At 35.6% G+C, this 26,284-nt stretch overlaps 1 protein-coding gene across 1 annotated transcript in view; it reads left to right on the forward strand.

Annotated features, from left to right (window-relative positions):
- The window catches only part of KLHL4 (kelch like family member 4), a 46,067-nt gene that overhangs the window by 11,981 nt on the left and 7,802 nt on the right, over positions 1-26,284 (forward strand). Inside the window, exons 2-7 of the mRNA XM_029996616.2 lie at positions 13,054-13,227; positions 13,684-13,820; positions 16,765-16,961; positions 20,125-20,337; positions 21,432-21,618; positions 24,679-24,903. Of these exons, the coding sequence (XP_029852476.1) occupies positions 13,054-13,227; positions 13,684-13,820; positions 16,765-16,961; positions 20,125-20,337; positions 21,432-21,618; positions 24,679-24,903 (1,133 nt within the window). The remainder of the gene's footprint in view (positions 1-13,053; positions 13,228-13,683; positions 13,821-16,764; positions 16,962-20,124; positions 20,338-21,431; positions 21,619-24,678; positions 24,904-26,284) is intronic.

Consider the following 26,284-nt stretch of genomic DNA (forward strand, 5'->3'; position numbering starts at 1 on the left):
ACAGTTTGAAATTATGTTTATAATGGATATATATTGATCTAACCAAACATTAATAACTGTAGAACCCGAACGTGCCACTATTGCCTATTTGTAAACTATACTGTTACTCACATATCAGAGGGTAATGTAAGAAAAAGAAAGAGAGAGTAGGTTAGAGATTTGTAGGGTCTTTGCACTACCAAAACAGGTTTAGACTAGGTAGGAAAGAGGCAGAAGTTTATTCTTGCTACAAAGTAATTTAATTGGAGTAATGAAAACTATCAGTTATTTTGGACATCACAACTACAGCTTTCTGCAGAAAGTTCTCTATTTTGTCCAATACACTGGAGATTTTTGTGCTTTTCTGGGTCATGAAGTATAATTCAAAACATATGTAAACACTGAACTATGACTATATCAAGAGTTTTAAACCAAACATACATAAATATCTTTTAGAACAATGCTTTGTAAAAAGCATTTAAAGGTTAAAAAGCTTGTTCTGAGTCATGATTTTCATGACTGTCTCACAGAGGACATTCACAGAAGATTGCCTTCACTCTATCTGGCTGGTCATTCAGTTTACAGAAAGCTACCTGTAAAGCCAGAAATTCCCTCCTATGCCATTACTTCCCCCACGCCCCCCCGCACCCCACGTGCTAGTACAGTGGCTTCAGGTGGACTTTTGCTCTTTCTGTCTGAGATGCTTGACCTAGTAAAATCATCCAGCAGTACAGCCAACTCGGTCTCTTGATATATCTTGTCACAGTGGATTTACAAGCAGTGTCAGAGAGCTTACTGGGAAGTTACAGCATTGTGATCGTGCAGGAGCCAGACTGTTCAATCAGAACACAATGAAGCAGTGAGAAAAGCACAAAAAGGAACAAGGTTGTAAGTCAGGACTAATTTTTTGTCTTAATTTGTTTTTTTCATTCACTTAAAGGATCCTAAATTCATCCATAAAAGAAATTTAGAGTGGCTTGGTGTTACAAGATGCCAATAAAATTGCTCAGCATGAAGCTCCCATGGGATGCCACAAAGCAGTAGAGCTCATATGTGCCTCTTACTTCCTCGTTTAGTATGTTGCTCAATTATTAGTTAGCTGTTTAAAGTTTCCTTACACTTTCTCACTTAGTGTTACAGTGAATTTGAACTTGAACTTAACACAGTTAGTAAAAGAACAAAGTCAGGACTGGAGGGACAGTTTGGCCTGTTCAGTGGAGCAATAAAGCTCTGATACGTTTACTAGCAAGCTACTGAGCTTTAATTCTTCATCTGGAATTATTTCCTTATATATTTTAAGCGCTACATCAGGTTGATACCTCATCTTTGAATTTTCACAAGTTGTTTTCTTTTAAGTCTCTACAGTTCCTAAAACATCCTTTGTTGTTCCCCATATGTCAAGCCATTAAGTGAAAAGGCTGTTATTTCACTTTTACTGGCTAAGGCTGTGACATTTCATAAATCAATTGATGGTAAAACCCACAATTTTTTACCTTTTCTAATAAGTAGCTTTCAGTCATAACCATATTTTTAAATAATTTTGGAGAATAACATAGCTGAAATGTGAAATTTCTGATTTCTAGACTCCTAACTTTCTCATCTGTTACTTTTTTATTTATAAACTGTTGCTGAGGTCTTTTCGGTTTTCCTATACCCCAAATACTCTCTCTCAAATGCAAAACCAATTGCTAATGTAGATTATTTGGAGGAAAGACTTGTAATATATTAAGGTGATCTGTACACTCCTGGCAAGATAGAAAGGTAAGACCCCAGGAGTAACATAAATATAGTTTCAGCTTTGCCTGTTCTATTTAATACATCAAATTTCACATTGAATTTGGAGGGAACATCATTTTTATCAATAAAGCGGTGTTCAGCAGACAGTGTCTAGCAAAAGGTGAGCAGGAAAGGCTGACCTACCCTTGAAACATTTGATTAGCTCTCATTTGATCCTCTCACTGGTGGAAACACGGTCAGTAGGAACACAGTAGAATGTATGTTATGGTACTGCACAAAGATTAAACAACTAATAGCAGTTTTCTAGAGTCATAAGAGAAAAGTGTGTGAGAAACTGAGCAACTTCCCAAAAGAGAAGCTAGATCATAATAATTACCAGACAGGGGAGCATCAATGCTTTCACGACAACCTTAAAACATTTGGATGGTAACAGGTAAGTGTTTACATTAATCTACTTAAAGCCTTTTTACTCTCCAATTGAGAGCCTCATTAAGTATATTATTACTTCTTTCCATTTTTTTAAATTACCAGGAGTCATAGACTCATAAGATCACAGGATAATTTGGGTTGGAAGGGATCTCAGGAGGTCTCTAGCCCCATCCCTGCTCAAAGCAGGGTAAGCTGTGAGATCAGCCCAGGTTGCTCTGTGTTTATCCAGTCTGGTCTTGAAAACCTCTAAGGATGGAGACTACATGACCTGGTGAACAGTCTTAAGGCATACCTTGTAGCATATTTTACCTGAAACAATACAGATTGCAAGCAACCTAAATAATCAATTCCTTCTTCAGGAGGCAGAAAACAAATCTAAGGAAAGATTTGTTTTTTCTATCAAAATTAGATATGATAGCATATTATCACATGCTTCATTCAGTTATTGTTATATTACAACCTCAGCAAAAGTTATAATACATATTTTATTGAATAAATGTGATAAAATTGTTCTGTTAGTTTTTGTAAGATCACATTATAATGTTATTTTGCCTCCCTCCAGCCTAGAATGGTGAATAGTACATGCACTCCAGGAAAAAATCCGTCATAATACTATAAGCAATATTTTTCGCAGTTCCTATGAGTTCCACTTTTACTTTTCAGCCTTTTTTTATTTTTCTTTTGATTTCATATACTAGTTTTATTTAGGTTTCATGTTTTTATTCCAATTCAATTACAGCAAACTGACGTTGACACAGACCCTGGCTTGTTGGAGCAGTTATCACTATTATCTGCCAGGATAAATGCCAAGTCGCAACGGCATCAAAAGTACAGGTTTTCTCAAGACATGTTGTCAGAAATAGTGTTAAATACACTTGATACTGTCAAATAAAAGTAGACCTAATACCTTATCTGTAAAGGTTGTACAATTCTCTTTCTATCTTACAAAGATGCTAGGGACTCCTGACTAGAGGTTTCCTCAATAAGCAATTATTGTCAGTTGCTGTCTCAAACCCCTACTTTTCTGAGCAAGCATACTAGATGTTCAGTGGACATTAATTTCTGACATTAGGAAAAATGCATATAATAATGAATACTAAGATATTTCTTAGATATTAAACAAGTGAAAGTCAGTGGCCAAGGATAAGAGCAGGAGATAAAGCACAATAGTCTACATAACTTGTAACATTAACAATTCCTTCCAGTATATGTGGAAGGGTATTCAGTGTATGCTGGTTTTATCATACTGACTTGAAAGAAAATCCACTCAATTGAGCCAGATATGAATACAGCAGGTTAAGTTATTTTAATACCTTTCTAGACCTAGGTTTGAGCTATGTTTCTGACACAGAAAACCAGAAGATAACAACTAGCTGGAGAATACTTCGTTATCAGGATATCTGTACCTATGAACACATAGAAATACTTGGCTATAACAGAGGGAAACACTCTCAGGGTATAATTACACAATTAAGAAAAGGGGGGAATTAGCCACAGATAAAATTTTGTAGCTAGCAAAACCTTATAGAATAGAAAACTTCAGTCTACCTCTCAAGTGTGCTTTCTATCTGTGAGGCTTACCATACCTTTATACACATTGTCTCTCACTCTTTTCTAATAAATCTGTAATTATGACAGGGCACGCTAGCTATATAAGTTAAAAATCACACATTTTTTTTCCATTGCAGTAGCGTTTAGCCTTGAATGAGGTATCCAGCAGATCAGCTGAATCAGGTGAGGAGATATTTTGGAAGAAACCTGTAGAATTTTACATGACTGCGGAAGTATCATGTATAGTGAAGTGAAATTTAAAGTGGTGCCTTCAGCTGAAGTGGGGATTATCACATTTTCCCATTTAAGTGAAACATAAGTCTTGTTATTGCTTAGTTAAAATCTAAACAGATAAAAGTAGAAAAGAAAAAGATGCAAAAAATGAAATGGTCATGGCAAGCTCAAGAATAGAGTCCCTTTGCATTTGATGAAGTACAACAAAAGAAGTGAGAAGCATGTATTAAGGTGTTATGGTAGTGGTCTGAGTTTTCATAAATCAAGACATCTTAAATCTCACAGCAGTATCCATATCTGATTAGCTGCAAAGCTCAAAATGATAGGGGCAAGGATAGTTGCTATTGAGACTGTTACTCTCTGGCTTTTCAAAATTGTGTTCACTGGAGACGGAACCACTTCACATTCATTTTTTTCTTATACTTGTATCTCCCAATATCTGTTTTGTTCCACTTTTGCCAACAACAGTGAAAGGGGATAGCATAAAGCAGGTCTTCTTCCCCACAATCTCTCCCATCAGGAGTCTTTCGGAAAGGTGCTTAATGACGTAAGAAACATGGACTTAATTAGTTTCATCTGGCAATAGTTATGGTTGGATTTAAAACATTTTTTTTTTTTTTTGCAATTGGCTTGTATTTTGTTTTGTATGTCTTCTAAATAAAAATGCCACAAGCTCATGTCCAGCATTTAGTCATTACTTTTCATTGTGTACATTTTGACAGCTTGAGATAGTGCCATATCATGCCTTCTGGTCACATCACTTTTTTGTTCTTTAGAAAGAGGCTATTAAATTATCTAACAATATTATCAACTAGCTACAAGAAAGTTGAGCAAGAAGTAGTCAGCCTCACTGAACTTCTCCTTCATGACTTTTAATTTCCCTCCAACATAACTGTGTAATAGAAGCATTAGATTAGACATTGTGCATTGCAGCAATGACTGCAGAATGCTTCTTGTACAGTTGGAGTCTGTGTTAATCAAGAAAATGAAGTATTCCTCATAGTTTAGATTATATCACATCTTGCATTGTAAATGTCAATGTACAATGACTTAGTATTGATTTTCTCATTTGTCTTAGGAAAAATGAATGTTAATTAAAATATAATGTTGTTTAAAAATGAGTTATACAACAATATCCACCATGCCAGACATGCAATATTACCATGCAGGGAAATACTTCCTTCTTCTGCAAGAAATGGTTAAATCAGCACATTAATGGTTAAGCATGCTGGTTCAGAGAAAAGGATAGGCTTTTGGTTGCTATAATAAATCATAGCTACAGGTCCTAATCATCACTAGTATAAACAACATCATGGCTAATGTCTTTGGTTTCTGTGAAGTTGCTGCTTCCTACATCAGCATTTAACCTAGTATTTTCTAATCAAACTTTTAAGTTAGTTCAAAAACATCTATTGATATGAGTGTGTGGAAATTGATTTTATTACTGATGAACCATAGTTACAGAGCAAGATTCAATTTTCATAATTCAGTTTTTGTAATTTCCTTATCCTTATATGGCATTTGCTTAACCTTGTGTAGTTATCAAAGTAGTTATAAAGGAATGGCATGCAGACTTTACATCTGATTAATTCTAAACTAATTTTCAGCAGTTGTAATCTCAAAATACCTACTTTGAAACTTTCTATCTATGAATAGTAAGATGATAGATTTTATATACATGCAAACAAAAAGTAAAAAGTGAACTCAAGCATTGTTTATGATTTGAGAAAAAAGGCACGTGGGTATTTGAGATAAGTAGCCCCCACTACATTTGGCATTATCAGAACAAAGGTGAATTTTAAGATGGTAATATACATACTCCTATCTTTTTCCCTGAAACGTTTCACTTAGTTATTATTCTCTATTACATAATGTAAATGAATACAGTGTTAATTCTCCTGGACTATAATGTTCTTGAATGGTGATTTAGGATGGCATTATTTTAAATGATTTCTCTGAGACACTCACTTCATCATTGAACATAGACGTATATCCATTATAATAAAACACTCATGGACGTACAGGCAGTTTGTTCTCCAGACTGATTAGATATTGCTAGAGCTCCAATTTTTAAGAAAGTATCTCACGCTATGGAAATAAGTGTTAAGTCATGCCATTATAAAGTTTATAGTAAAATTTCATATTCAGATTAGTCTGAATCAGGAAGGGAATCATTATTTAAATTGAAAACTCCTACTATATTGCAAATTTTAACACTGGCAGGTCACTGTGATAAAGTCCCTAGTTATACTGTGTAATCCAATGGCCATCACATATCAGAAGAAAGTTTTGCTCATTTTTGCTCCTACAGTCCTTTTAGTGAATTGAACAACTTAAACTGGCTCACTAGAAACCTCTTTGTTCAGCCTACGAATATTGCACTTTGGGCAGCTACCTTGGGGCTGGGGATTTTGCTCCCGGTGGAGCTGCATGATGACCCCGAGGCCTTTTGGGAAGGCAGTGTGGGGCACTGCACGCAAAGCCCCCGAGGCCAGTAAGATTTGCTCTATGGCCTTTCCCAATCTATCATTCTGACTTATGAGAAGTGAAGGTCAGCTGACTCCTAATTTTAATGTCACTTGAAATTTGTGAATGGGTCTGCAATAAATTGCTGAGCAATTTTCAAAACTCAGCCCCAGAACTCAGGAACAAAATCCCATAGACGGTGACTCTTGAATGGCCATTTATATGACAGTGAAATTTTAAAATGTTTGTCTTCAGCAGATAAACAAAAACGATTCGCATAGTACTATAGTGAGACCAAAGAAGATCTGGACCAGATCTTACTGTGCTTTTACACAGTAATAGATTACAGAAACTACTTTCTATGTACATAGGAATATCCCATTTCTTAATTATCTGTATAAAGCAAATTGCGAGCATAAAACTCTACTGTAGACACAAGACGCCAATAAAGGAATGCATGAAGCTTTCAACAAACTGTCTTCCCAGTAGCAAAAGATCAACAACTGAGGGAGTACAGAAGCTAATAAGAACAATCTGCACTGCAGTAAGCCTGAAAAATAATTTTATAATTAACCTCCTCTGTTAAAAAAATAAATACACAATTTCCAAAGGAAAACAGCTTCCTGGGGAGAGTGTTTGGATCTACCCCTCTTTGTAACATGAAATCATGATGTGGCCACAGCTGACATAAAGCATAAAGGGCTGTACAGTGCCCCGGGGCTCTGCGGTTTGGTTGCAGCCTCTATTTTCCAGTGGAATTACCCCACCAAATACATGCTTTCTATTCATAGGAGAATTCAAAATATCATAACCCAAATTCATCTTGATATGAATCATAATGGCATTCATCTGTATATTATCATGTCTGGGGGGAAGAACAAAACTCAAAACAGCTATAGCACTTTCAGTGATACGTTGAAGCTCCTGTGTTTAATGATATGCACACTTATACTTGTAATCCCAAATGGAGAGTTATTTTAACTAATGCCAACTGAGAAAAGTGGCAGGTTTATGCTAACACTAGCAATAAAAAATCATTAAACCAGGCAGTTTCAAGAGCTCCAAGTTCTAAAGGAACTGTCAGTATGAACTTTCAATTTAGATAGGTTAGAAGTCAGCAGTCTCTCCATTAACTTAAATAATTATATATTTCAATTGCTTATTTCTTTGCTACATCTTTTTCTGTCATTGTTACTACCTCATGTTAATGTTACTACCTCAGCAGTCATCAACATATAGTACAATTTTCCATACTCTTTTGGATCAAAGTTTTTTACCCATACCCTAACCACTTCAACAAAATCTTTACCTGTTATATTTACAAAGAATAAATAATAAAGAGGGCAATTGCCCTAGAAAATTTAAGGCAGAGTTTGGGACAGTTACTGATGACCACATTTATATATTTATATATGACCATTTATATCAGCAAGCAGTCAGTACATGTGCATCGACTTTATCATTATTATTTTACCTTTGTTCAGAAATGACTTCCTAACTGAAATATTTTTCTTATTTCTCAGCCAACTGATGTGGTTTATCTCTAACAGATGCTAAGGTCCTATGATTTCGTGTAGAAAACCAGCATCTCTCAATCTCCAACCCCCCGACATTGCCCAACAGACAGAGGGTCAGGGCTCAAACAGCTGCATAGGAGAGAGTCTGCCTATGGGGGGGTTGACTGCAGTTTTCTTGAATAAGCAGAAACAAATGAAAGAAAGAAAAAATGATGAGTTGCATTGTAAATATTGCTGCACAAACAAACCAATTTGATGAAGTTGCAGTTTTGTCTCAAGCCTTGTCACTGCTAAAGCACACACAGTGCACCACAGAGCTGAAGTCACATTGGTGCTTTCAGCTATGATAAAGTCCTTAGGATGCCTAATGTCTCTAACTGGTATCCAGTTTGCTGCTGATGGCTGGTATGATTTACAGTGTGGAGGTAAGGTGATCCAAAATCAAAGTCTGTGAGTGACACGTAACTGAACTGTTACTTGATTAAACAGAATTTCACAAATATTATAGCAGGTTAAATAGGTACATTCGACAAATATCCAAAAGAGAAGTAGTCACCATAACAATAGAAATAACAGCCTCATCAAGAACAACAAAATTAAAATACTGCTTTTCATCACCTGGTTTTCATGCAGTATCATGCTTCTAAGCTTCCTTATCAGGTTTACTTTCTGGTTTTTGGCCATAGGCACACTTAATGAGGCACTTTAAGAACATACTGAATTTTAAAAAGGACATGGCAAATAAATGGCATTTATGTTTTATCATGTTCCAATTAAATAATGAAGAAAATTGAATTTATCTTTTATATACTGATTAATGAAGTGTGCCGTACTGATTAGTGAAGAGTACTTTATGAAGACAGAAAGTAATTTTAACATAATTTAGAAATTTAAAGAATTGTAGGCCTGGAATGAATCCCAAAACTCATCACATCGATTGTCCCAACCAAAGAAAGGGTGACATTTGACCTCCACAACATCATCTTTGAGACACAGCTTGCTTGGGGTCCAGTATAATCTAGCTGTTACCTCAACTGTCATTTCTTAGACTGTGGTTTATTCAGGTAATTACTCATACGCAAGTGTGAGCAGGTCTTTGAAAAGTAAAAATTTGCCTAAAGTTCAACGACAAGGGCAAAGGTGCCTCTCTGAATTTAAACTCTGTTCCCAAAAAGTTTGTGACTTGCTATCATATATCGATGTAACAATTAAACCCCGCTTCCATCATAGGCTTATCTGTAATAAAAATATGGAGCAGCATCAGAGGCAGATTTTGCCTGGAATGCATTCTGAACATCGTCTGCCTTTGAAAGTGAATCCCTGCTAAATTTCAAGTGTAGCTATACCAGTTATTCATATCTCTTACATTTGTTACACTTAAAACGTGTCATCCTAGCTCAATTTTGAAAACGTCATGTGAAATAGTGTCAGAAGTCATCCAAAAGTCAAGATGACTTCTGACAACTAATGTTTTTCTCCCAGTAAGCTTTGTATCTTGTCAAAAAAAAAAAAAAAAGTTGTTATGACATGATTCATTCTGAACAGCCATGCTGGCTGGTATTTATCTCCTTGTTATCATCAAGACGCTTAATGCTTTTTGATTATTTCTTCAAGTTTTCGGTTTATATTGTCTGCTTCAAAATTTCATGTTTCTTCTTTTTAAAAATGGTACCATATTTTCACTATCCTTCACAAATCCTTACAGGAAAACTCTGAAATTATTTCACTTGGCTCTCTACCTAAGATGAAATTCATGGAGCTCAGCTACTTTGGAATCATTTAAATATAGATTTATCTCTGCTCTCTCTAGGCTAATCCATGTTCTTAAGCCATTATTACTAATGCTAATGGTGTTAGCACAACTCAGCATCCTAGCGAACACTAACCCAAAGATGACTTTAAGCAATTTGGGTTTTCTGATTCTTCATAACAGTTCATTGATAATTTTGGAAGTAGTGGAAAACTAATTCCTTGGTCATTATAGGGCTAATGCACTTTCGAAAACTTCTGTTATTCAATATTCAGATTTTGTTTGTCCAAAGTTGTACACATTTTATAGAACACAAATATTTCTCCACCTTCTACATTCTTCCTTTCTGAGTAGGTTCACATGAACCTTGAGTTCTCTTAATGTGCTGTTCTCAACACATTAACCCATACCACATAGAACAAGATATGACAGGTAGACATATTCATACTAGCACAGTTACAGCTAGCTTGCCTATCTCTGTATTACAGTCCAGAGCATCCCCTATTATAATTCAACATAAAAGCATCAGACTCAAGGATATTTTTACTGACTTCTTCCTTGAAGATACTTTAATCTCTGTCTTCTTTAGTTTGCTGATCCCCAGTACTGTATTCTGAAGGTCAATATTTGAGTTCTCTGCAGTGACAGTCGTACACTAAGGAAAGTATAGAAATATTTTATCTTATATATAGATATATTATATAAGACATAAATATTTACCTTTGAATTTAATTTTTCCCTTCCATAATATACTATAGCTACCATTTTTAATCAGCTGCTGAAGATAAACCAGCAATTATAATATTAATATTAACAAAGTTAATGGAGCACTTTTTTTGCTTCCAGTATTTTTCAGTCTTGGAAGACCTCTATCTTTGAAATAATTAATTATGTTAGTGGTATTTCTGCTGTAGTTAAAGGTCACTCTACAAAACATGTGAAAAAAGTACCCAGGACCGAAGGAAATTATTAGACCTTGAGTCCCTTTGTAAATATTTGCAGCTTACAAAAGTTTGCTCTACCCACAAATACATACACACTATGGGAAATTATTTATTTCAGGAAACTAGTACTGTGCATTTGCAATAGAGATCTCTGAGTATTATTTTAGTTGATTTCTGCAAACATCAAGGGTAAGTGCAGTGTAATACATACTTAAATACAGTACTTAGAGTGGATATAATGAATCTGAAAAATATTTTTGAAAAAATAATTTTCTGAAATATGTTAAACAAAGCTTAAGAGGTAAATAGCAAAAGAAGGATGTTACAGAGTATGAATTTGGCATCAAGTAGCTGATGCAAAACTAATGAGCATATAATCCAATTTTGCAGCTTCTTCATTTTCAATGAAGCATTGAAGGAAAACAAATAAAAAAGTATAGTCATTAAACTCACTGAGACAAATTAATTTTTGTAAGCTGTAAAGTACAAAGGATACACATTATAGGTGAACTTGATTTGGCCCTTTTTCTTAAAAAAAAAAAAAAAAAGAAAAGAAAATGCATTTGAAATTGTAATAAAGAGTTTCAAAAGAAAGCTAGACAGTTTATTGCACTATTTGGTATATCTTAATGTGTTTGCAATTAGTAGTATAATCTGAGATTGCCCAGACACAAACACACGTGCACATACAGTGCACATGCGCAGTGCATCCGAGGATTTCAGATGCATCAGGTCTGCTGTTTTTCAGGTGACACATACATACACCTCAGGGCTGACATCATACCTCAGTTATACCAGAAAAAACGTGTCTCTGCAGACTGTAAATGATCTTACATATCCAGGGAGTCTGGCAGGGCCAGGCCTGAATGAATAGGGTGAACTCTGGTGCATCTGAAAGACATCAAATACACTGGGGATCTGAGGGGGTTTGACATACCAGTGCCCAAAAGATGCCATATTCCAATGGGCTGTGGGACGTCTATAAATGCAGTACAGAAATCCAGAAAACTTCGTATTGGTAGATTTTCAGATAGAAAAAAGAGATATGTCTGAAAAAACCCGGCCACACAATAGCCATACCAACCAAGATTTTGTTCTATACCATTCTGAAAAGCTCTGTTGTACAGTAACTTTCTTGTATTGCAGAGGGGACAGAAAACTCTACCGTGCCTCAATTCAATATTACTTTATAATTTGATTTCTAATTATTTCCCTTGAATTCTGATTAGCTATTTAATGAGGTATGATCTTTGAAAATGTATGATCTACCTTATCTCTGTTTTCTGATAATATTACTGATTCAACCTGATTTACCCATTTCTTATTTCTGTTTTTTCTGAACTAGATGTTCAATTGTGAACATAATCCAATATTCTGCTAAATTTAATACGTAAATTTCATGAAGAGATTTTATCTCTCCTAATAATTTATGAATATGTATTAACAGTATCAAAGACAATCAGTAAATTTAATCAAGCAGCTACCATTATTTCCTAGCTGGGCTTGGAAATTTAAAAAGTAGGTGCTTTACATTTTAATAATATATGATATTAAACTGAGAAAACATTTTTCTAAAAAAATCTTTAACTAAAATAGTGGTGAAGATAAGTGATATACATGTATATCAACAAATGCATTACTATTTTACTAAAAACAGATGAATATAAAAATAAATATGTTTCTAAGAAAATATCAAAAAGGTGTTTCAATCTGCAACATAATCCATATTAAAAGGCAGTAACGAATGATGTCTTAAAAAACAGTGTGGGTATTTATAAGTGGGACAGCTAACAGAATTCTGGAGTGGGAGGAATATATTTATAACGTGCATTTCCATGAAAAGGCAGAGAAATTAGTTTGTCTTTATTATTTGCATTCAGATTCTAAAGGCTATATAATGTACTGATTTCATCAGCTTTGAGTTTGGTAATTTGTCTAGAATTCTATGGTCCTTGTCAAATTGTCTTCTGATTCATTCCTATTTAGTAATGTAATTTAACGTGCAGAGTATGAAGAGAAACAGAAATACGACCTAAAGACACGTGATATCCAAAATTTCATACCACAAGATATTTTAGCTATTAGTATCACAGGAAAATAGGTTTGTTTTTTACGTATTCTGTTTGTGAATTATCAGGAGGCTGCATTTATCCCATCAATGCTGCGCAAACAGTGCATCATTGACACAAAACTGCTAGGAACTGGAAAACTCCATAGCACCACCTACTACAGTTAACTGTAGTAAACTACAGTTTATGTGCAGCCTTATAAATGAAAACTTGCAGATACCAAACAGAAAAAAAATGGAAGAAAGATAGTAAGACCAGGATCATAAGAGCTTTGTAATTTTAAACATTTCTGTACTGCCATTTGAACAAAAATTACAGGAAGAACATAATCAGCGTTTATAATGCTACACTCCTCACGCTGCCTCTTTCCCTTGCAGGCTGTCAACGACCAGCAGCTCACTGTTTGGAATGAACACCAATGGCTCAGATGAGTATTTCCAGTCTACAAACCATGCAGAACAAACTTTCCGCAAAATGGAAAATTATCTGCAGCAGAAGCAGCTGTGTGATGTTCTTCTTATAGTTGGAGACCAAAAGATTCCAGCTCACAGGTACATTTCCCAGTATTGTTTACATGGCGTCAAAGCCTGAAATTTCTGAATGCTAGGTCAATTTATGCCTACCCCGTTTAATTATGAATGCACGGTTACTGTAATTAGGGCATCAACTAACAATGGAATAAAATGATGTGATCAACGTTTCATATTCGTTATTTCAAATAGAATGAAATTCAAACATGAACCATTGATATTGTCCATCTTCCCTTCTTGCTGCTGTCAAACTATAGCAAGATCAGTGAAGAAAATCTGCCCAAACAAGAACTATGGGAGAAATTTAGATTACTAATTACCCTTTTAACTTTATTGCTCACTGCTATAAGATTTGAATCCTATGCTAAAGATAACGTTTCTATTCCACACGCAATTTATTATATAATAATACTGGATTTCATGCTTGCTATTGAGATTATGAAGTAATTTGCAGTCCTAAAATGCTTTTATTTCAAGGTTGGTTCTCAGTGCAGTGTCTGATTATTTTGCTGCAATGTTTACTAATGATGTGCGTGAAGCAAAACAAGAGGAGATCAAGATGGAGGGAGTAGACCCTGATGCGCTGAAAGCTTTGGTGCGCTATGCCTACACAGGTAATTCTTCCTCCATTACCCACATCATTGTTGTAAAGGAAGATAAAATGTATTCAATGCATACATAATTGTCGCTTCTTCCATTTCATACTAGTACATAAATACATGCATACATGATTTAAAACTTTCTCTAGAGAGGATGAATAAATGTTAGTGTTTTATATAATAACTTATTCTAGAAGATATGCAGAAAATTTAACACATAAATTCATATTAGACATCTGTCTCTAACTGGATACAAATTATTTCAAGAATTTTAATGAGAGAAGAACATATTTTGCCTGTTGCCCACCTCATGCAGTGACACAGAAGAGTGTACTATGAGCCTTCCTGTCACGGGTAGCTATAGAGCTCGTCTGCCTGGGTGGCAGCTATTTGGCTCACTCAAGGTTCTTGAGTAGGAATAACTGGAGAAAAACAGGAATAGGATCACACCCACAAGCAGAGCAACTTTTACTACAAGAAAGTGCCATCACATTCTGAAAAAGGTTTACTTATGTTCTCTTGAAAAATTATAGAGATTTTATCTTAATGAAATTAAATATTTTATTTTAATACCAGAACGCTGTATATACGTTTTTTCCGCAATTCCTTTTCTCCCATTTTCCACAATTACCCCTGTACTGCTGAATCTGAAACGGTTGAACCAAATAGCCAAAAAGACCAAGTCAGAGAACTGTGAAACCCCTTTCATCTGCTCTATAGTGAACAGGGGAAAATGCTGTAGAACATGACCACTATGTTAGTATATACTACAATTAGAAATATCCAGATCATTCAAACCTATGCAGATTCTGGAAGTCTGCATATTCTGGTATTTGGCAAGTCTCTCTATGCAGATGACAACCACTCCAGCCAGAAAGGTAAAAGGGAAACCTGTGCAGTTCTGTGACAAAAAAATACCCAAGTCTCAAAAGGAGAAAATTATCCCCCCAAGAAGTAACAATATTTAACTGACCAGAATAACAACTTTCTGAATTTATGAACATTTACTCCTAAACTGATCGATCCCCTCAGCTAACCGCTATTATCAATAACATTCACTAGATCATTGTCATCTGATGTCCCACACAGGACCTCGCTTGCTTGTTTGCTTTTGAATGAAATAACACCATTTCAATACTAAGATGGGGAGGTTGGAAGATGTATCACAGGTATCTATTGATATTTTTACAGTACTTTAAAAGGGCTTAAAATAATAATAATAAAAAAACCCCAAAGTAAAATAAAGACCCCCATTATATTCACCATATTGACATTAGCATAAACGTTAAAAACAGGAGACACCTTCACTTGCTAGGTAAGGCACTTCATAAATCTGGACTGTTGCATAAAGAGAGATATCTTGAGAAGGTTAAGCAATCTGCAATCCAGATCAGAAATGTAAGTTTCTATACACAAAATAGACCCTGTTTGTGGGTACAACCAAGGGGATAAATACAGGGGGCGAGAGGGAATGCTGCATAACATCTATAATGTAGTGATATTGTGGCACTGAATTAGCATACATTACCCGAGGAAATAGATTAGTACAAGCACAAAGAAGCTGGGTGGTGGGCTGCTTATTATCCACATGTATCTCAAAATCATCCCACTTGATTAAATTTCATTTCTCTCAGTTTACTTAATGCAAAACCGTATGAAAGAACATATATAAGACTCCAAAAGCAAATGCCAGACTATGAAATAGTGTAAGTTTGCTTCTGAAATCAGGATTCACCCTTTGCTTTGAGGCATTATATTGCAGTCTTTATTTACAAGAACATGTACCAGTTTTGCTATATACATTCAGTAACTATTGAGTTGTATAGTAAGAATCAAACCCAAACATTGCCCTATTCTGCATCCTGCCAGCCCTTCCTCATTTCTTGCAGAAGTTGGAAGGTCTATTTAAGTTACAAAGCAAGGGACATCAGAAAGAGATGGGATTGTGCTGAGGTAAGACTGCTGAAGACCGCTATGGAAAACTGAATTTTCCTACTGCCTCTGTCATAGGTTTTCATGCGATAATAACCAAGCCTCTAAACTGAGTGCTACTTTTTTCCTAGGTAATGAAATATAAATGTGGCTTTCAGAGACGAAAGCTATAACTTTCAGAATTTTTTACATGTTCTGAAATAAATCAGAAGTGAACTTTGGACAAGAAACCTCTTACAGTTCTACTCTGATGATAATTTTGACTGTAATCTCTCAATACCACCCTTCTCCATGTGTCAAATGGAGATGGTGTGTATCATCCTTTCACAGAAGTTGGAAAAGAAATTACTGTTTCTGAGGCAATTGGATGTTGTAATGATAAATGGAAAACGCAGTCATAAAAAACTCCCTACAGTTCTTTTTTCAGAATAGGATTTTAGTGCTGTGTGTTACGGAATTGAGCCGTCCACTGAACAACAAGAATGGAAGATCTTATTAAATTAACATCTTTCAGTCTATCTATGAACATAACGGAATTCCCACGTCATGTAATAATTTCCTTAAAAATTTAAATGCAGAAGTAGATGATGGAAGAAATCAGGTTTCCTGCACACACTGCTGGCATTTCCTAGCTTTCGATACTGAAGTTCTTGTGTGCAATATAAACTTATGATATATATATTTTTATGAATTAATACATGAATTTTAGGAAAGGTTTTTCTCTAATCACACCTTGCTTTTTATTTTACTTTTTTTTCAGGCAAAATCAGATCTAATACTGTTAAAGCTTCAATAAAAATGTTCCAGTCATTGTATTCAAAATCTACCAAATCCTTTAAGTCTGTTAAAACATATGTTTAAAGAATCCTTCAGCAAGAAAGGACAATGAATTTGTGAATCACAGGACACTTCTTTTCAAAGTTTTTCAGAGGATGAGAAAAACTGGGGAGTGGGAAGCTTTCAAATAATAAAAATACAAAGAAAATGACTGAAAACTTTTTTGTTCCCCTATATGCAAACTGCACAGGTATTCTAGAATTAAAGGAAGACACTATAGAAAGCTTGCTAGCTGCAGCTTGTCTTCTCCAGCTATCCCAGGTTATTGAGGTATGCTGCAACTTCCTCATGAAGCAGCTCCATCCTTCCAACTGCCTGGGGATACGCTCTTTCGGAGATGCTCAGGGCTGCACAGAGCTCCTGAAGGTGGCACATACATACACTATGGTAAGATGAACAATCTAACTGCTTTGCAATTATAATATTAACAGCAAGTGTGAATACTCTCTTGGAAAACATATGGGCTTTGGTGAAGCAGAGCCAGCTGAGCAGAGCTCAGGGCTGCTGCTCTCTCCAGGACTGATGCAGTGGCTCTGCCCTTCCTACGCTGGCAGGGTCGGTTCTGTGAAGTCCCTGGTGCAGGGACATCTCTGCCCAGCTCAGTCTCCAAAGGGAAATTTAAAAACTGTGACCGTTACAGAAGTATTGGAAGGAGAGAAAAGCATGGTTAGAAAAAGAAATATTCAGTTCTATTTTCTCCCATTTCAGAGTTTTGCCTTGTAGGAGGATATACTTATTGAACTTAAATTTGCAGTATGATTGGTACGTATTTCTTCCCAAAAATGTAATAGGGCCTTAACATGGATAATGTCGTGAGGCGAACAGCAATGGCCCATTCTTATGCTTTTGATTCAACACAAAGGAAATTCTAAAGCTGATTTTAAGGTGAGACACACATAAAAAGAGCCAAAATAAAGAATGTATTGGAAAGATTTGGAATGCTAAAAAGAAGCACATCCCTGACTGGAGCATAATCCTCCTCTGGCTCAAAGCAAGAAATGAATATTCAGAGCGTGGGAAACAGAGAAGCAAGATAGCTTGCTGTGAAACCAAATCAAGGGATAAATATTCAGGGCAACAAGATGTGCTATAGCAACTTTAAACACAAAAAGAATAGCAACTGCTACAGCTAAATAGATATAAAAAGAACTACTTGTTAGGAGACACATGGCAGCTTTATGCTTGAAATATTAGCGTAGTATGTCAAAACCAGTTTAGAGGTTTCATAATGCTGAGAGCATTCCAGCAAGAGATTGTACACTTCTACATGCTGAAATAAATGAGAGTGGCATGTGCAGATTGAGGGCACTGGTTGTGCTCCTTCCTGTCACACTAATGAATGGTTTGTTTAGCAGCAATCTAAATTCCTTTTATATTTTAAGGTTTGAAAAAGGGCATTTAAGATAGAGGTTCCCTCAGCTGCTCTGTAATAGTGTTGTCCTTGCTGCTCCACACCATTTTATACCTGGCCAAAATCAGGAATTCCCACTCTTGTTGCCTCTTTTCTCCCACCAGCCCCAGCACATGGGTATGAACTTTAAGCATTTAAAATTCATGGTCCAGATTTCTGCAAAATTGAAATAAAAGCATATGTTTAGACATAGGATTTTATGATGTCAGACAATAAGAGAGCCTTTTCTGTCTAGATTTTTTTAACCATTTGAACCCTCCAGTCTTCCCCAGGAGTTATACTATTTTTTGAAACTGTGTGTGTGTCACAGAAATGGCACTTGGCTCTTTAAGAACACTGTCTAATGTGAAGAATCGTGATGAATCTATGAGACTGAGCAGTATTGTGTATATCAGCTTTACCCTATGTCTTCCTGAAAACAACCGGGAGCATTTCCACCTCTAGAACCACCTCCTGTATCTTGCGTGCAACACAGATTGAGAGTGCTGCCATGAAAGAGGACCTTGCATGTCATAAAACCACCTACCAAGTTTGCAGCTACTGACAATTTAGAGACAGAAAAGGAAATCTGCATCCCTTTGAAATAACCTTAAGGGAAATTTGCTTTTAAACCCTTGAAGTGATATTAAAAACTCTGGAAAATAAGAGATCATAACAATGCATACAAACACAAATGTTGTGGAAGAGGATAAATAAAACATTCTGTTTTGTTTCATGCCAACTTCAACCACCTGAAAAACTGTACCTTAGGGGAAAGACTATAAAGTTGTATTGTGAATATAGAGACCATTCAAATGAGCTAGTAGTATTTAAATATTTTCAGAAAATAATCAGCTATAAACACTACATCCATTCAATAAAAACAGACACAATGGAGACCTTTCCCTTCGATTACTTTAGCCATTGATGCAAAGTATTAACAGTTTCCTGCCTGGTATCTTTTTTGTGCAGATAGAGCTTGTTCTGATAAACATCTTGTGCTATATTTGTAACTAAATGTGGACTGGCCTTCCTGTTCCTATTCTCTGAATGTCACAAAATATTAAAGCAGGATATGCATAACAGAGCAAAGTTAACATCTCCTTTAATCACTGATACTTCTATATTTGCATCCTTGGTACTCTTTTCAAAAGAGTAACAGAAAGCTAAGAAACTACTGAAAACAAATAATACAAATATCAGTTACTAAAATTTCTTCATCTGCCCTATTTCAGTCTGGTTCCCAAATAAGATATATTACTTCCAGGTACATAAATGGAAATTAATATTTCAAATGCAGACATGAATTCCTACATGCATTTCTTTGCAAGTAACGTGAAAACCCCATCTCTCAACAAAATTTCTTTTTTCCTTTGGAATTAGCACAAGCAAACATACTTAATGTAGTTTTATATCAATTCTAATATTGTTGTAACTGGACTGTATAATATATTATTTTTATGAAAAATAATCCTTTGAAAAATTCTAGGGATTTAATATTCATGGCCATTTCTGGAGCCGGTGAGTTTAATCACAGCAATAGCTTAAAGACTGAGACCCCTTTGTTGGGACTTGTCCAATTTTCTATTGCCCAAAAAGTACTGTTAGAAAAGTGAGTTTAATTTCCTCTGCTATATTTTCTGCTACTAAGAGCAGAGACATACAGCCAACGCCTGGCACAGCTCATTGCAAAAGGATTGGAAGGTTTCAATGGAATTTGCTTAAAACTTTTGAATCTGATTGTAACAGAAGTTACACAGTTTATTTGAATGCCCACTTGGCTTTCTTAAGATACACATTATATCTTCAAATTGTGTTTCTATTAAGCTGCAGTGTTAAGATCACATTGATGGACCAAACTCAGTGACAAATCCCTAAGACAGGACATACTGACAAGAAGCCTGACAAACACATCTGTAAGCATGGTAGTGTGAAGATGAGTATTATTCTTCAGTTCTGCAAGAGTAAGGCAGCAAAGAGCAACACAAATCTCCTTTAAATGGTAGAAGGAGATTGAGTCGTCTTTAGAATATATATTGCATTTCTCTATACCCTAAAACAGAACAGGAATGAAATATATGCAAAGCCTACATTATCTAAGAAAATGTTATTTCAAGGTGTGAAAATCATCAGTGCATTGATATCTTTTTTTCTTTTTAGGAACACTTCACAGAAGTAATAAAAAACCAGGAATTTCTTTTGCTCCCTGCTAATGAAATTGCAAAGCTCTTGTCTAGCGATGACATCAACGTTCCAGACGAAGAAGCAATATTCCAGGCATTAATGATGTGGGTGAGGCATGATTTGCAAAACCGGCAACAAGACCTAGGAATGCTTCTTTCTTATATTAGACTGCCTCTACTTCCACCCCAGGTATGAATGTGAAGGGCTAACGGGGCACTTTACTAGCAGCTGAAATGCTTGCCTCAAGCATCATTTAGAGAAAAGAATTCTGCGGAAAGGTTCTGGTTTTGGCTGGGGGTTCTTGGTGGGTTTTTTTGGTGGTTTTTTTTTCCCTTTTTTTTTTTTTTAACTTTATAGTAGATATGTTTATTATTTGTAAAAGCAGATGAAAAAAAAATCCCACAATGCCAGTGTAATTACTAGGCTCCAAATTATCTCTATAAATATGTCAGTCAAGCAGTATTACAAAAGTACAGTGTTTCTTTGTTGGTTAGCAACAGTAGTAGTTTTCCTCTAATAACAGAGCAACTTAGATACCCTACAAAGATATTTATTTAGATTTACCAAACTGCAGGACAGATAAGGCACAATACTTACTTCTTCATTGCCATAAAAAGTAGACAAAACCAAAAGGGTCTAGGTTATTGCTGCCTATTCTGACCATTGACGTTACTTGCCATTTAAGACTGAAAGAGTCACTTCATCGAATAAGTTCCAGAGATGGACATACTGTTTTATAGTAAGCTGACACTGTTGTATCTGTGTCATAGAAGTATCTATATATCTCATCAGAAAAGCTTATAGGAATATCGGAACTGTCAGGACACTACAGCATCTTTATGGATCTCCATGATTGGAGCTGCAAATATTAAACTTTGGATTAAGTATCAAAATACTATATACATTTAATTTAAAAATATTTACTATATTTAAAATATATTTAATATATTCTAATATTCATAGAGATGTCCAGTACTATATGTTAGATTTGCTTATAATCACATCAAAAGGAGTTTTGCATTCAGAGGGTGCAGTACTACATTCACAATTTTAACCTTCTCTAAAGGTTAAAAGAAAGTTTTCAGGAAAAATAAAGCAAAGACGACATAATATAAAGGTAGGACAAAAAGTCTTTAAGTGTTTTGCTTGCATTAAAGTAGAGTTTCCAGCAAAGCTTGAGTGAGAAGTGACCTGAAAATGAGTGTTTGTAGCAACAAATCACTAAAGTACATACAATTTTGATGATTTAGATATATGTAAGTCCCTCACTTTTCATTTCCTAGTTACTAGCCGATCTAGAAAATAGTCCCATGTTTGCAGACGACCTAGAGTGTCAGAAACTTCTTATGGAGGCTATGAAGTACCATCTTCTGCCAGAAAGACGGTCCATGATGCAGAGTCCTCGAACTAAACCTAGAAAATCTACAGTGGGCGCACTTTATGCTGTAGGAGGTATGGATGCCACTAAAGGTAAGTTCAGAAATTAATTTAATTCTATTAATTAATTGTATTCCAGACACCCTGAGAATATATGACAATCATCTGAAGATTTCTGTTAGGAAAAGAGCAATTTAGGGAAGAAAAAGAGGGAAAAAAAAAAATCACAGAGCACAATCCTATGTGTTAGATGTTCTTTCTTATTGCAAGAATCATTTGTTTGTAAATGATATACATACAGCTTGGAGAGCTGACTAAAGAAGTTTGATTCAGATGGTGATTTTAAAATTAAGTTTTGCAAGAATTTGTGTATATAGTTTGACTTTACAAATCAGAAGAAAAAATTAATATTCAAAATACTTCAAGATTAGTTTAATGTTGTTTTAGAACCCCGTGCTCCATTTTTTGACAAAAGTTAGAAGGCTGGAAAAATTTTTAAAGAAGAGGAAAATAAAACCAAAAAGCATTACTAAACTATAGAGAACTCTCAGCTAAAGCTTATCAATTCTTATTATAAAATTTCAGATGGAAAGATTTGTATTTTACCATAAGTGCAACAGTAAGTGCAGCTTTTTTTCAGGACTTCATACACAGGTTTTTTGCAGGTTTGTAGTTGAAAGTTAAATGTTATAAACGTATTCCAGTTTTTATTATTTGATTTTTCACAACTGCAATCAGCTTACAGCTTTACACATTACACTATTCTCTTTAGTAGGCAGTATATTAAATCATTTTCTACAGGAACCTTAACTTCAAACCCACAGCTTGGAGCCAAAGAACTATAATTAAAGCCTAGCGACTTGCTGAACAGTAGAACTTTTAGCTGTGTGAGTTCACTTTTAACAGAATCACAAAGAAGCTAATCCATTTCATGGTTTGCAAAAAGTTGCTGATGACTGAGTTTTCCTATATGAGAGATCTTGCAGTGCTACCTTACTATCTCTATGCAATCATATCAAGTGCAAAATACACATTCATCACCATCACAACATGAAACCACTCATTCTTAGGACAACTTAGCAAAATGAAGTTAAACTGCAGCAATTAGTATAGTTTCATTAGCAATACTGATAATTTATGAATTATATAAAACAACCGAGAATTCAAGATAATTTTTAAACTAACTTCCATGAAACTAAGAATAGATTTTCTAATAGGTTTTTCTCAGTAAAGGTTATACAAAGAAAGGGCTATTTCAGTCAACATCTGCACTTCCTGTTGGTGCCTCTTTTACTTATTACTTTGGAATAAAGCCAATTGTTTGAACTTTTGCCTTTTGATGGTTAAGAAGAACAGCACTTCCTCTCCTCCCTGCTGTCCTCTACAGCTCTGACTCATACTTTGAGCCTGTGCTGGATTGTAAAATAAAGGAAACAGCACCTAAGAGACTACGATGCACTGGAAGAACAGCTCTGAGAAGGAGTAACTACCACCTCTGGCAATAATACGCTTTCTGTGATAAAGAAAACTCTCAGGAAATGCCAGGTTTGGCTTTGTGCTTATCTCAGGTGGTATATGAAGTCAAATCTCAACTTCAAATGTTCAGAAGATCAAAGAGCTAATTTTGGGCTGGTATTTTAAAAAATGTGAGTGTGCCTAAACCACACTAACTTTCAAAACCTACCTTCCAGCCTCTGTAAAAATTACAGCCTACAGGGTATGTATGAACACACTGTATACCTTAATGTATTTTTCCTGTTTTTTTAGCTAGCGTGAGATACTTCTTTTGAAACTGAGAACTTTGGGGCACTCACATATTAGCATAGAATAAATGAGAAGGAATCAAAGCAAAGAGCAAACAGGCTAACAAAATGGAAAGAACAGTCAAAGAAATCTAGTTGCTCAGAATAAAAGAAGACAGGAAAGGGGAAAAAGTAGAATTTCTTTCTTTTATTGCAGATGAATCTGGTAGTTTCTTTCCTGGTCTATACATCTGGAAAAGCATGTAGAGGAGAGAAAAGATATCATGAGATAAACTCTTATTTCACTAAATTTATCGAGTATAGTAGATGATCTCTAGCAGATCTCTAAACCAAATGCTGCCTTTCTTTTCTGCTTTATTGCATGGTTGTTTTGCTGTTGTAAATCATTCCTTAGCCACTAACTGCCTATTGTAATTCTCAAAATACTATTTCTCTAGTCTCAAATCTCAGTCAAAGAACAGGCAGGAAATCAGCTCTGTTTTTCTCATCTGGTTACCTTCAGTTGAGCTGAAGCTGAGCTCCAGGGTGCACTGTATGTGCAACTGGCAATTGTCTCTTCTACCTTGGTTGTTACTCAGCCATCTCCCCACTGTGCTGAATCAGCTCTCAAAGGAGCAATTACGGCTGCTGGGTGACTGACAGGAGCCAGTGCATGGAAAAGTGTCAGTTTTGAATGGCAGAGAGCTAGGGCCTTATGAATAGTTGCAGTAAAAACATTACTAGAAGTTCCGTGACCTGAAAAAATTGAAAATACAGCTTATACATTATAGCAGACAAGCAGTTATTGCAAGGCTGCTGCAAAGACGAACCTCAGGGAAGCTACCTGTGGGAACCAAGTGTGTACTTACACACAACTCAGTCTTCTGCCTGTCTCCACCATAAAAAGGAAAATATCCAAACTATTCATGAAGATGCATGCCCAAATCCTAAGACAGACAGACATGTGGATACATTTTCCAGTTTTGATATCGCTAATGGTTTAAGCAGAAGCATGGTTAAAGAGTACATAGTTGTGACGTACCATGTTTATAAGGAATACAAAAAAAGAAAAACCAAACCACAAAAAAACCTACCCTCACGGTATTTAAATAAGTAACAGATTTAACTTCTCTCCAAAATTTTCAATATTAAAAAAATTTGTGGCATTTAATTCTGCATTTTCTTGCCCCCAGTTTATTCCCATAGATTTGACAATCATATATGCATGCAATTAATGCAGCTTTCTCATCAGGTGCACATTTTGTAACTGAAATTCTCAAAGAGCCACAGTAAATTCCACACACAGAATTTCAATGTTTTACAATTTAATAAAGTTTTGGGTTGTACCAACTACTGACTGCTGGGTACTCATCCGTTCATGGCTATCTCACAATACTTATGTTTTTAACAGGTACCACTACAATTGAAAAATATGACCTTAGGACTAACAGTTGGATACAAATTTGTACTATGAATGGTAGACGATTACAGTTTGGAGTTGCAGTAATTGACAACAAGCTCTATATTGTGGGAGGAAGAGATGGTCTGAAAACTTCTAACATTGTTGAATGTTTCAACCCTATCACCAAAGTTTGGACTATAATGCCTCCTATGTCAACACACAGACATGGCCTAGGTAAGAGGTGCTCTTTCTTTGTAAATACCTTCCATCACATACAAATGAATTTTGATTGATGCAAACACTGTTGACATAAATTTTAAAACTTTTAATAACATAGCAATATTTGTAGAAGATATTTTTCAAAGACAGTTGCCTATTGCCATAATTTTATGACATTCACAGTGAAGAAATAATATGAATATGAAATCTAGAATTTATTTCTGGACTTATAAAAAAATAAGGATAAGTTTACAGTTGAGGAGACTGTAAGGGAGGGAATATGGTGATTTTTGAATGATTTATAGATCACAGTTCTTGTGAAAAACCTGGCTTCTCTTAAGTTTACAGAAACAGGTATTGCTTGAAATCATTGATAAGTTAAAATGGCATAGAATATTTTTATTTTAATGAATAATAGAAAAAGATTGATCCAGAATTATTTGATAAACCTTTGTGGCCTGTATGACCTTTTCCACCTCTCAGTGGAGAACGTATAGCGTAAGGTTCTTACCGGCTAGTCTGTCAAATTTATAAAAGCAAATACTAGTAGGTAGCAAAGGGAAAGAAGACAAAATAGATTAAATAATTCTCATTGAAGTCTTTATAATTACCAACTGCTGGGGCATAATTCTGCCCAACAAGTAGGACACAGCGGTAAATTTGAGTACCCAAAGTTAGGCCTCTCTCTGTGCATCAGCCTGGGTTGCAAAGCTGCCTTACACTTACAGCTCCTATTAGCTTCAGTGTGATGTTGGGGAGAGTTAGCACTTTTGAAAAAATCAGGCCGTGTATATTTAGGCCTGAAAAGACGGATTTAGAAAACTTTTAAGCAGCCAGATTCAAACATTCTGCCTTACCTAACAAAGGAAGCAAACAGCAGTGGCAGCAGCAGCTGCCCAAAGGGGAGCCACCAAAGGCCTTCTCTCTGGAGAAGGACAACCACGCAGGGTATGTCCACACCGAGCTTTGCAGAGACAGCCAAGTTCGCTCTCCTGTGCCCCAAGGACAACAGATACAGGCCAGCTCTTATCCAAAAGTGTCTTCCCCTTACAGGCATTAAAACCTTATGGTACTTCAGCTAGTAAGGACAGCCAGCTAAACACCCACTCAGGCTTCATGCTAGCAGGAGCACAGAGCTTCAGCTGGCTCAGAAGAAGGATAGGTGGCTGGTTTGGGCGTATTTTTCATTGCCTGGCTCAACCTTTACCTTTCTTTAAAAGAACAGCATTGTTTCTCATTTAGGGGCTCAAATTTGTCTCAACAAGGTCAACAGAAGTGGAAGAGATAAAAGTCCAAGAAGAGTACATCAGAACTAAAGCAGCTTTCCTCTAATCTTTTGGCAAAAGATAATGCTTATTCAGAAAAGCACTGTATATGATGTATTTTGTTTATCTTT

Source organism: Aquila chrysaetos, chromosome 21 (genome assembly GCF_900496995.4).
Source record: "Aquila chrysaetos chrysaetos chromosome 21, bAquChr1.4, whole genome shotgun sequence".
Classification (NCBI taxonomy): Eukaryota; Metazoa; Chordata; class Aves; order Accipitriformes; family Accipitridae; genus Aquila; species Aquila chrysaetos.